At 46.6% G+C, this 13,338-nt stretch overlaps 1 protein-coding gene across 2 annotated transcripts in view; it reads right to left on the reverse strand.

Annotated features, from left to right (window-relative positions):
- Positions 1-399: 399 nt before the first annotated feature.
- EDN2 (endothelin 2) overlaps positions 400-13,338 on the reverse strand; it is an 86,733-nt gene continuing 73,794 nt past the window's right edge. Inside the window, exons 5-6 of one of the 2 annotated variants that reach the window (XM_073564169.1) lie at positions 1,216-1,332; positions 400-1,125 (exon numbers count right to left, since the gene is read on the reverse strand). In XM_073564169.1, coding sequence (XP_073420270.1) covers positions 1,227-1,332 — 106 coding nt within the window. In that variant the 3' untranslated portion in view covers positions 400-1,125; positions 1,216-1,226. Of the gene's footprint in view, positions 1,333-13,338 lie in introns of both variants that reach the window. The other variant, XM_073564168.1, reaches the window with a different exon arrangement.

Raw genomic sequence — 13,338 nt, forward strand, 5'->3', positions numbered from 1 at the left:
TACATTTATACTTTATAATTTTCTTACATAACCAATTAGGGACAGAAAAATTCCTGGTGGATGGATAGGTGTATTAATACTTTCACCATACATATTAATTCCTGTTCCCTCAATTTAATAACCTTATTTAAGACTCATAAGACAGTGAAGCCAATAAAACCTCCTCGGTGGGAGTGAAGTTTAGTAAGTAGATTAAACCTATGCACACATGCAAACTACATGCAGCTGTTAAACCCAGAAGCCAAGCACCGCAAGCTATAGTGCTTGCCACCATGCTGCTCGCAGTGTACGTGCTACAACCCTTTTTTTGTGTGCTTCATCAAGTATGAGACAAGATGGAGCGCTATAAATTACACTTCAAGTTACCTCATCAACAATCCATTTTCTGTTACAAGTTAATAAGCTGTAATTATGTTTTTTAATGTATGGGAGATTCATTTTTGTAATTGAAAAATAAGTCTTAAGAACCATACTTCTATACAATTTGTTCAAATTCTCTTTATAATACACTATTAATTTTCAAAGTTTAAAGGGAAACTGTCACCTGATTCATGCTGCCATGAATCAGAGCTTGGCTGCATGTTAGCAGTCAGGATCATTTTCCCTGAAACCACAGAGCTTTAAGTACACATGAAATATCTCCCCGGGAATCATAGACAGATAAGAGACTAGGCCCTAGTGCAAAGTTTCAACAAAAACAGAAATCCCAAATTACAGATAGCAACAGTATAGTAAAGCTGTAGAGAGTAAGTCATTCATTGGGTTCAGAAACATATTACCTTCATGATGTGGACTTCACTCTTTGTTTACAGTGTGACAAAGTCTATACAGCGTAAATAATTCTACAATAGTTTTTTGAGGGGCACTGCTTTCATTAAGAATACCCAATACAATCTTTCATGCCCTTTTTTCTGCTCTAATGTATGATAAAGGCTCCAATCAGCTTGGAGTCCAAAAGTTTCTGTCTTCTTTACTTCTTCTAAAACAGTACATATATGCAATTCTTTAGTAGAATTCTTCACAGCTTAGGTTCAAAGTGCTTTCCTTTTACTGGAACTCTTTGATCTGCTCTTCCCCTTCCCAAATGGCTGAACAGCCTGAGATGGTCTCCTGCATGAAGACTCCCTGAGTGATAGAGATGCCAATATGTAGCATGGTAAGCCAGGCAAGGCACCCCCTTCTCTATCAAGCCATCTTTTGTCTAGCTTTTAGTACCTCTCCCTTTCTTATCTTTTTCTTTTCCACATTGTAGAGTCTGAAGGCAACTTAGTAGCAGTAGATGAGAAGTATTTTATGGTGTACACAACCTGTTTGTTGTATGTGGCAACATCCCTAAGGAAGAAGAATGAATATTATAAAATTTCTGTATCTACAAATAAAAACATATACACACACAAAGTATATTCGTTGCAGAGTCACGCTACAGAGTTGTTTCTACGTACATTCTAGCATTTGTCGTTACAATTTAGTACCATAATTTTCAATAATTTTGAGGTATTTTATTGCCCCCACTAAATTAGTAATTACATAAAATATATTTGTTCGCCAAGCAGTGGCTGTATATCCTTAGCTCAGTACAAAAGTTGCTTAGCTATCCTCAGCATTACTTAAGTCCTTGAAATCTACTGCAGAGGAATTCAATTTCACATTTGTTTATACCTCTTATCTATGTAATTTTTATAGAGCAATTTGTGTCCTTCCAGTGCCTATAAACTGGGGAGGAACAGCAGGTAAAAGTTAAGATTTAGGTGAGGCCACATGAGTAAACAGAAGCAAGCGGCCTCTTATGTAACTTGCCTTTCCAGCCTTTTTCAGTTATATTAACCATTTTAGATAGACTTATCAAGAATCCATAGTTCTAAGCTGAATGTACAGAACAAAACATAACTGAGTTTAAAAAAGCTTAAACAAGAGTATTAATTTGTACTTAAATGGGTTTTCTGGAGGTTTAACAAAAAAACATTTCAATTTCACATTCTCATTTACCCTTTCAGTATAATTATTATTGCACAGATTCAGGTATAGGTCTGATCGTCTCAGCTCTGCTGTTACATGGGCCAGCTATACTACTGTTTTACAATGCTGTATGCTCATAAAAAAGAGACCGTGCATGCATGATCAGCGAAATAGCTTGAGAAGTCACATGTATGTGATGCATGCCTGTACAACGTAACTTATTGCTCCAAGGATGTAATTATATGTACTAGGAGGTGTTGATGGAGCTCGGAGATGTCCTAGGTGGAGATAGCTAGAGAAAGGGAAGACGAATAATGCAAAGCAGGAAAATACTGACAAGTAACGAAGTAAGAAGTACTGAAAAGCCCCAGTAGACCAAGGTGTCAAAAAAAGTCAGGCAGCGAGACAGAAAAGTATTCAAATATCTTAATTTTCACAGGCAACATGTTCAAAAAGAAGTTCCTCACAAAAGCAACTTTAATGTAGCATACATTTGAAACCAGAAGTTTGCATACACTATATAAAATGACCCTTGCACTTAAACTGATTAACATGGGTCAAATACTTGGGATATCCTTCCACAAGCTTCTCACAATAGTTGGTCGGAATTTGGGCCCATTCCTCCTGACTAAATTGGTGTATCTGATCCAGGATTTTAGGTCACCTTGCTCACACCGGCTTTTTCAGCTTTGCCCATAAAGTTTCAATTGGATTGAGCTCAGAGATTTGTGATCGCTACTTCAAAACACTGATTCTGTTATCCTTAAGACACTTTGTTGCCATTTGGTCAGTATGCTTCGGGTCATTGTCCATTTGTAATACCCATTTCTGCCCAAGCGGCTGTTGTCTTGAGATGTTGCTTCAGTATTGCCACTGTGACGTCCGTCTGCAGTTCTGGGCTGCAGCCAGACAACACCCCGAGAAACACTGATACCCTTTACCCCTATACAGGGATCTGGATTTACAACAGAGCCCAGGAGGTAGCTGTCTGAATATGAGCAGCGGCCAGAGCAGGACGGTCGTCAGAGTGAAGTACAAAAACAGCAGGCAATAGCAGAGTCAAATTCAGGCCAAGGTCACAAACCAGGAGAGTAGCAGAAGTACAGAATCGTCAGGCAAAAGAGGGGTCAGAAATCCAGGCTGAGGTCAGAGTCAAACAGAAATCAATCACTAAGTAACACACAGGGGAACGAAGAATATATCCGGCGGCTTGCAAGACCAGTCCCAAGGTATTTGAGGGATCAGGTCATCCCTCACAGGTTCCTGGACTGGTGATGTCATTAGGGCCGCCCCCAGGACCAGGCCAGACGGTGATGCAGTAACCCCCTGATGACTGACAGAGGGGCGGAGCCTGCGCCCACCAGATGCCTGCGCAGGAGCCACTTCTCTGTCACCACCATAACTCATGGGTGGACCACGGCGCATCCCAGTGGCCGAGGCAGGAACAGCCGTCCCCGAGTCTGACGGTGAAGTGGCGGTCCGGCGCCTCCTAGTGGCCGTGACCGGAACAGCAGGCCTCGAATCCAACGGTGACGTGACAGACCGGCGCCTCCTAGTGGCTAAAGCTGGGACCATAGGCCCCGAGTCTGACGGCAACATAATAGAACCACGGCGCCTCCCAGTGGCCGAGGCAGGAACAGCCATCCCCGAGTCTGACGGCGAAGTGGCGGTCCGGCGCCTCCTAGTGGCTGCGACCGGAACAGCAGGCCCCAAATCTGACGGAGACGTGACAGTACCCCCCCTTTCAAGATGGGCCTCCGGACCCTCAAAACCTGGTTTGTCAGGGTGAAGGAGGTGAAACCTTCTAATTAGTGCTTTTGCATGGATGTCCCTCGCAGGGACCCAGGACCTCTCCTCTGGGCCGTAGCCCTTCCAGTGTACCAGATACTGTACGGACCCTCTTACAAGGCGGGAGTCAAGGACACCCTGGACTTCATACTCCAAGGACCCCCCGACCGAAACGGGAGGAGGAGGGGACGGGACAGGGTGAATTGGGGAGCGATACAACTTGAGAAGAGACTTGTGGAAGACATTGGGTAATTTGAAAGACTGAGGGAGTTTTAAACGGAAGGCCACCGGGTTAATCACCTCTATAATCTCGTATGGACCAATAAATCTGGGACCCAGTTTGGCAGACGGTACTTTAAGCTTGATGTTTTTGGTGGAGAGCCAAACCTTGTCTCCAACTCCCAGGTGTGGTCCTTTGGATCGCCGTTTGTTCGCTGCCGAGGTCTGTCTAACCTGGGCCCCTTTCAAGTTCGAGTTTACCTCAGACCAAATGGTTTTTAAACGATGTATATTTTTCTCTACTCCAGGAAGCTCCGACATTCTGGCCGAGAATGAGCCAAAGCGCGGATGCAGCCCATGGTTGCAGAAAAAGGGGGTAGACTTAATGGAGTCCTGATACTGATTATTTAGCGCAAACTCGGCTAGTGGCAGATGTTCTGCCCAATCGGACTGGTGTTCTGAGACGTAGCAACGAAGGTATTGCTCCAGAGCCTGGTTGACATGTTCGGTTTGACCATTGGTTTCAGGGTGGTAAGCCGAGGAAAAAGATAGCTCAATACCAATGCGTTTACAGAACGCCCTCCAGAACTTTGACACGAATTGGGTACCCCTGTCAAACACAATATTGACCGGGGCACCGTGTAAACGTACCACATGTACAATAAACAGTTTTCTCAACGTTTCCGAGTTAGGTAACCCCGACAGGGGGACAAAATGACATTGTTTACTGAACCTGTCCACCACCACCCAGATACACGTCTTTCCATCTGAGGACGGTAGGTCCGTAATGAAGTCCATGGAGATGTGGGTCCATGGACTCTCGGGGGTGGGCAAGGACTGGAGCCAGCCGGCAGGGCGATTATGGGAGGACTTGGCGCGGGCACAGACCTCACATGCTAAGACATATTCTTAGCAGTCCTTAACCACCGTCGGCCACCAAAAATTCCTAGTTATCAATCTGGCGGTATTATTGAGACCAGGATGGCCTGCCAAGACAGAGTCATGTGATTCTCTAAGCACTTGTAGGCGAAACGAACAATTTGTTGGGTGGCGTAGTGTCAGGGGCTTGTTCTGGGGATTTACGGATCTCCTCCAGAAGGTCCAATGACACTGCGGACACAACGATCCCAGTGGCCAATATCGAAACTGGTTCACAGTCCTCAGCTTGTGAGGGGCAGAAACTGCGAGAGAGGGCATCGGCCCTCACATTTTTTGTACCAGGGCGGAAGGTGATTATAAAATTAAACCTAGAGAAAAACAATGCCCACCTTGCTTGTCTAGGATTTATCCTTTTTGCTGATTCTAGGTATGTCAGGTTCTTATGATCGGTAATTACAGTGATCTTGTGTTTGGCGCCCTCGAGGAAGTGACGCCATTCCTCGAAGGCCCATTTAATTGCCAATAGTTCCCGATTCCCTATATCATAGTTTTTCTCCGTGGAAGAGAATTTGCGGGAAAAAAACGCACATGGACGAAGCTGAGTGAGGGATGTAGTGCCTTGTGATAGCACTGCTCCCACTCCGACTTCAGAGGCATCCACCTCCACAATAAATGGACGGTCCAGATCCAGCTGAACCAAAACTGGGTTGGCCACAAAGCACTCTTTTAATGTAAGAAACGCCTGAATTGCCTCAGGATTCCAGGTTGCCACGTCCGCCCCTTTCTGGGTCAGATCCGTGAGTGGCTTGGCAATCTCTGAGAAACCTCTAATAAACTTGCGGTAATAATTAGTGAACCCCAAAAATCGCTGCAGCGCTTTCAGCGATTTGGGTTGCACCCAAGCCTTAATAGGCTGGACCTTGGCAGGATCCATGCGGAAGCCTTTACCTGAAACCATGTATCCTAAAAACTGTACCTCCTCAGCAAAAAAGACACATTTCTCCAGTTTAGCAAACAAGGAGTGTTCACGTAGTCTTTGTAGCACAGAACAGACGTGTTGAGAGTGTGTCACAGGGTCAGCAGAGTAAATCAGAATGTCATCTAAATACACCACGACATACACCCCACAAATGTCTCTAAAAATATCATTAACAAAGTGCTGAAAAACGGCAGGTGCATTACCGAGTCCGAACGGCATTACCAGGTACTCAAAATGGCCAAGGGGTGTATTGAAGGCCGTTTTCCACTCATCTCCTTTTCTTATGCGGACCAGGTTATATGCCCCCCGGAGGTCAAGTTTAGTAAACCAACGGGCTCCTGTTAGCTGATTAAAAAGATCAGGGATGAGTGGAAGCGGATACTGTTTTTTTATAGTGATTGCGTTCAACTCCCGATAATCAATGCAGGGCCTGAGACCACCATCTTTCTTCTCCACAAAGAAGAACCCGGCCCCAACTGGAGAAATGGACGGTCTGATAAACCCTTTTCTTAGGCTATCTGCAATATAGTCATTCATGGCCTGATGCTCTGGGCCAGAGAGATTAAATATTCTTCCCTTAGGGAGACGGGCATCCGGAATCAGATCAATAGGGCAATCATACTCTCTGAGGGGGTAGCTTTTCAGATTCTACAATAGAAAAGACATCCTCAAAATCTCTGAAAGCAAACGGTATGTGGGGGGTTTTAACCTTAACTTGGTTTACTGCCAAGGATATGCAATTTTTCTGACACTGTGGGCTCCAGCGTACAACGTCACCCAAGTGCCAGTCGATGACAGGATTGTGCTGGCGTAACCACGGCATTCCCAGAATAACTGCAGAGGTTAAATTGTCCATCACAAAAAATGACACAAGATCAGTGTGTAAGGCTCCCACAGACATAGCAACCTTGGCAGTAACAAACTTAACCCCCTCATGAATAATGGATGTGCCATTAATAGCCGTGGTTTTAATAGGGGCGTTAAGTTTTAGTAGTGTTACACCCAGATTCCTAGCAGTCAAAGAATCCATAAAATTTCCTTCAGAGCCACTATCCACATACGCGTTTAAACACTGCGTTTTCTGACCACACGAAACTGAAATGGGTAATAAAACTTTAGCCGCATCTGCGGGCAATACCTGAGCCCCTGGGCAACCATGGCCAGAGTGACTGCCCAGAGGCCGACGTGCCAGGAGCATGGATCTCTGAGGTGCAGCTCTCTCCCTGAAGACTCCAGACTGCCGCATAGTTGTCCAGGAAAATGAGAGTGATCTTCCAGGCTGGGCAATGCAACAGGTGTTCAGGCTAAAAATCAGCTCAGTCAGAAGAAGGGAAAAAAAAAAAGTTCAGGGAGACTGCTTTTGTATATGTTGGGTATATACACAAGAAGCAGTTAATTTTATGGCCGGATATAATGTGACGTCCGTCTGCGGTTCTGGGCTGCAGCCAGACAACACCCCGAGAAACACTGATACCCTTTACCCCTATACAGGGATCTGGATTTACAACAGAGCCCAGGAGGTAGCTGTCTGAATATGAGCAGCGGCCAGAGCAGGACGGTCGTCAGAGTGAAGTACAAAAACAGCAGGCAATAGCAGAGTCAAATTCAGGCCAAAGTCAGAGTCAAAAACCAGGAGGACGGCAGAGGTACAGAATCGTTAGGAAGTAGCAGAGTCAGAATATCCAGGCCAAGGTCACAAACCAGGAGAGTAGCAGAAGTACAGAATCGTCAGGCAAAAGAGGGGTCAGAAATCCAGGCTGAGGTCAGAGTCAAACAGAAATCAATCACTAAGTAACACACAGGGGAACCAAGAATATATCCGGCGGCTTGCAAGACCAGTCCCAAGGTATTTGAGGGATCAGGTCATCCCTCACAGGTTCCTGGACTGGTGATGTCATTAGGGCCGCCCCCAGGACCAGGCCAGACGGTGATGCAGTAACCCCCTGATGACTGACAGAGGGGCGGAGCCTGCGCCCACCAGATGCCTGCGCAGGAGCCACTTCTCTGTCACCACCATAACTCACGGGTGGACCACGGGGCCTCCCAGTGGCCGAGGCAGGAACAGCCGTCCCCGAGTCTGACGGTGAAGTGGCGGTCCGGCGCCTCCTAGTGGCCGTGACCGGAACAGCAGGCCTCGAATCCAACGGTGACGTGACAGACCGGCGCCTCCTAGTGGCTAAAGCTGGGACCATAGGCCCCGAGTCTGACGGCGACATAATAGAACCACGGCGCCTCCCAGTGGCCGAGGCAGGAACAGCCGTCCCCGAGTCTGATGGCGAAGTGGCGGTCCGGCGCCTCCTAGTGCCTGCGACCGGAACAGCAGGCCCCAAATCTGACGGAGACGTGACAGCCACATAATTTTTTCTCATGATGCCATCTATTTTGTGAAGTGCAAAAGTCCTTCCTGCAGCAAAACAACCCCACATCATGATGCTGCCACCCCCATGTTTCACAGTTGGGATGGTGTTCTTAGGCTAGGTTCACATCACGTTAGAGCAATTCGTTTAACATATCCGTTAAACGGATGCGCTAATAATGAGCCCCAAATTGTCTGTATTTTAACGCATGGTTGCATTGCGTCGTCCTGCGTTAGAAATGGAGTTCTATGCAGAGCGACCACTTCCATTCGCTGTGTGTTCGCCATAATGGACCCGAAAATGCGGTAATCCGTGTTTGAAGGTGCGTCACAAAATAATGGACCATCGCTAACGCATCCCGATTTTGATATGCGTTAGGATCCGATACGCTAATGGAAGTCAATGGGTGCGTTAACGGATCCATTGCATTGCATTAGTGCCGCTTAGAAATGGATCCGTTAAAAGGATTGCCCTAACGCGATGTGAACCTAGCCTAAGGCTTCTAACCTTCTCCCTTTTTCCTCCAAACGTAACGATAGTCATTATGCCCAAAAAGTTCACTTTTAGTTTCTTCAGACCCCAGGACATGTCTCCAAAAATTAAGGTCTTTATTACTGTGTGCATTTTCAAACATTAATCTGGCTTATTTATTTTTCTTTTAGAGGAATGGCTTCTTCCTGGCAGAGTGGCCCTTGAGTCCATGTTAATACAGTAATAATTTCACTGTGGATATTGACACAATCTTACCAGCTTCCGCCATCATCTTCTCAAGATCTTTTCCTTTTGTCCTTTGGTTGATATGCACATGTTGGACCAAAGTACATTCATCTCTGGAACACAGAACCTGTCTCCTTTCTGAGCTTTATGATGGCTGGACATTCCCATCTTACTTGTACTTGAGTATAATTGTTTGTACAGATGAACGAGGCACCTTCAGGTATTGTGAAATTGTACCCAAGTTTGAGCCAGACTTGTGCAAGTCCACAATTCTCTTCCTGATATCTTTGCTGATTTCTTGAGACATTCCCATGATGCCACAGAAAGAAGCAGTGTGTTTCAGGTGTGCATTAAAATGTGTCTCTAATTAACTCAGATGTTGCCAAAAAAACAAAAACCAGATGCTTCCAAACACATGACATCATCATATTGGCAGTCCAGAATTGTTTAAAGGCATAGTAATTAGGGATGAGCGAGTACTGAAGTATTTGGATTCGCTATACTTGCACCGAGTATACTTAATACTCGGGTATTTGGTACGAATAGCGAGTCCAATGATAGTCAATGGAAAATGTGAGTAATTGTCTGCTGGACCCTACAAAGCGGTCTGGGGGCTGAGTAAAAGGCTAAAAAATGTGTAAATGTTAAAAAATGCATGCTGCAAACAAATGTATATAACATGGGGGCACCTGGTCAGGGGCTGCATGATTGTTTTTACACCACTGCTTCACTAGAATGTACAAACACTATTTGAAGTCCTGTGGTTTTTTGCCAGGAGAGCGGGACTCGTATGCCACTTACGCAGTGCCAGTGATATATCAGAAGTGCCATAAGAGCGAGTGATGAAGGAGGCGATCTTCTGACAGCTAAGTGTGTAAGTGGTGTAAGGAGAGCAATCTGCCCTAGGGGCTGTGTTATGGTTAACGCAGAAAGAAGCCACCCATCATTATCATCATAAGGGATTCATAATTATAAAGCTTGGACTACTGTCCTTGTTGTGCCACTGCCCAATGTGTAGGCATAGATATAGTGTCTTCAAAACATTAGCCCTAGGGGCTGTATCATGGTTGATGAAGGAACCAAGGCAGGTCTGAAGGGCCAAACAATTATGATAAAGTCAGGACTATTAGCATAGAGGTGGCAGTGCCCAGTGTCCATGCATAGCAATAGTGTCTCCAATAATTAGCCCTAGGGGCTGTATCATAGCTGATGAAGAAAGCAAGACAGGTCTGAAGGGCCAAACAATTATTATGAAGCTACGACTACTAGCATAGAGGTGGCAGTGCCCAGTGTCCAGGCATAGCCATAGTGTCTCCAAAAATTAGCCCAAGGGGCTGTATTATAGTTGATGAAGGAAGCAAGACAGGTCTGAAGGGCCAAACAACTATCTTGTTCAACTTCTCCCTCCTTGACATTGCTACTGTTCCAGCTAGCCCTTGGTGATGAGCCGGTTTATTGAAGATGGCCCAGTTTGTGGACATTTTACCACCACCTCCTCTTTTCGACCTGCTTGGTGTATCTCTCCCCATTAATGCATGATGTTGCACAGAGCTGCTATCTCTGCTAGCAGTGGTGTCTGAGGGTGCTGTTGCCATCAAATGATCGACAACGGCCTTCTTGAAGGATTCCATTGTGAAACCCCTTGGTGACTGCAACAGTAGCAAAGGAAATTTGTCCTTGTACCGTGGGTCTAGAAAGGTGGCCAACCAGTATAGGTTGCTATTGAAAATGTGGATTACGAGAGGGACAGTCAGATATGAAGTGAGCCATGTGTGCCAAGCTGCAAAGAAGCAAATGTTCTGTGACCCCTGATGGAGGAACAATACCCATCCTCTCCTCACACTGACTCTCCTCCTCCACCTCCTCCTCTTCAACCCATCCATGCTGGACAGACATGAAGCTGGGTTTGGGATTCCCCTCTGTAGCATGAGGTGTCCCCTCGGTACCACTGAAAAAGAAGTCCTCTCCCTCCTCATTTTCATCATCCTCTTCATCCCCCAATATTAACCGGTTGATATTGGCTGGGCTGGGTAGGATCACCCATTGTGAAATCTTGCTCCATACCAAGCTGCTGGGCACGCAAAGATTCCATTTTTTGATTCTGCAGCGATATTTTCAGCAGACATAGCATAGGGATGCTTACGCTGATAATAGCCTGATCACGGCTTACAAGCTTGGTGCAGTACTCAATGTTATCAAGCACCTCACAATATCAGCGATCCACACCCACTCGACAGTTATGTGTCTTGGCTGAGTCTCAGTGTGACGGGCATATTTAAGCTGGTATTCAGAAAGTGCCCTCTGCTGCTCACTTACCCTTGCCAACATATGATATGTTGAGTTCCACCGTGTTCGCATGTCGCAAATGAGTCTGTGGTTTGGCAAATTAAATTGCTTTTGAAGCGCTGCAAGACCGGCAACAGCGGTTGAGGAGTGGTGGAAATGGGCGCAAATACGGCGCACCTTCTCAAGTAGGTATGACAAGTCAGGGTATGTTTTTATAAATTTCTGCACCACCAGGTTCAGCATGTGAGCCATGCATGGCACGTGTACCAGCTTCCCGAGCTTTAAAGCCGCCACCCGGTTATGCTCATTGTCGCAGACAACCAGACCAGGTTGGAGTTGCAGTGGGGAGAGCCACTGATCGGTCTGTTTTATTCCTTGCCACAGCTCTGCTTCAGTGTGTGGTGTTTCACCTAAGCAGATCAGCTTCAGCAGAGCGTTTTGTCGCTTTGCCGATGCACAGCTCCCAACTTGGGAGTGATGTGGAGGGTAATTCAGCATAGGATGACGAGGCGGAGGAGGAGGAAGAGGGGAGACTGGACATATATGATGAGGCGGAAACCCTGATTGAGGTTGGGCCCGCTATTCGTGGTGTGTTGAAGGTCCAGTTTGAGATTTGTCCTACCCTCCACCAGGTTGAGCCAGTGTGCCGTGACAGAGATGTATAGTCCCTGGCCACAAGTACTTGTCCACGTGTCTGTTGTAAGATGGACCTTCCCGGTTATGGCGTTGGTGAGATCACGCTTTAGTTTGCTTAATTGTGCTGGTGTAACGCAGGGATGGCACAACGGGTAAAATAGTGCCGGCTGGGAACCGAGTATCGTGGGGCAGCCGCATCCAAAAGATCACAGAAAGACTGTGTCCCCACAAGCCTAAACGGCAACATTTCCATGGCTAGCAACTTGGCAATGTGCGCGTTCAGTATTTGTGCTTGTGGGTGTGTGGCTTGGTATTTACGCGTCCTTTCATACATCTGGCTCACGGACAATTGGACGCTTTCCTGGGACAAACAAGTGGATGAGCTTGTTGTGGCCTGTGTTTGTGCAACCGCAGCTTGTGAGCAAGAGGTATGATGATCACCTGCTTCCTGCCCAGCAGATTGGAAAGGACGTATCACAGGCGACATGGCAGTGGTTTAACCCGCAGTCGCAGACACTGATTTGGTACCCTGTTGTTCAGCCCACCGACTAGGGTGCTTGGCTGCCATGTGTTTCCACATACTGGTGGTGTTTTGGTTGCCTTTGCCCTGGTCTCTGCTCAGCTTCCTATGGCAGATGCTACAGATGACAACATTTAGTTCAGAAGGACTATCGGAAAATAATTTCCAGACAGCGGCTGAATGCACCCTTGCCTTGACTTGGGGCACAGAGGGATTGCTCTTGGCAACAGTTGACACAGTTCGCACTCTGCTCAAACCAGTAGCCTTTGGTGCCTTTGTTGGTGCTACGTATCCACCTTCATCCTCTGTGCTGGCTATGCGTGCCAACGGTCCAGGTCGGATCGGTGGTCTCATCATTGACCACCTTGTCGTCCATGTCATCCTCCATCCATGTTGATATTGGTGACCGGCCAGATTGCAACTGTGTGTCATCACCATCAGCCTCCACCTCTTCACCCGGTATATCACGTGGATGAAAGTGGCTTTCTTCTGGACATGGGGTTTCAAATATTTGGCCATCTTCAACAGACGATACCCCCTCACGTTCCTCTTCAATGTCATGTGGTGAGAGGCCAGAGGCAATGTAAGGAAATGGATCAAACAGATCCTCGGAGTGACCAAGGTTGGGGTCAAATGTTTCCTGTGACTCCTGACCGGGTGATGAACTAGTTACAGGTTGAGAATAGGATGACCCAGCGTTATCTGTATGGACAGTAGACTGTTTTGTCATGGATGATTGGGTGCTGCTACAACATTTCGTTGAGGCCTTACCAGCCATCCAAGACAGTATCTGCTCTTGTTCTTCTGGCTTCCAGGCCCATTTATGTTCCAGACCGGGAAATTTCGCCAGGAACCTAGATGCATCAACCTTCTTCGATCTCCCAGACTCTGTGCCTTGTTGGGCACCAATGACCCCACGTCCCTGTCCCTTCACAACAGCCTTTTTAGGAAATTTGGATTTTTCTGCCATAGTTGCAGATGTTCAGATGCAGATATTGGGG

This window comes from Dendrobates tinctorius, unplaced genomic scaffold, assembly GCF_039654945.1.
Source record: "Dendrobates tinctorius isolate UK_male_01 unplaced genomic scaffold, ASM3965494v1 ptg000015l, whole genome shotgun sequence".
Lineage (NCBI taxonomy): Eukaryota > Metazoa > Chordata > Amphibia > Anura > Dendrobatidae > Dendrobates > Dendrobates tinctorius.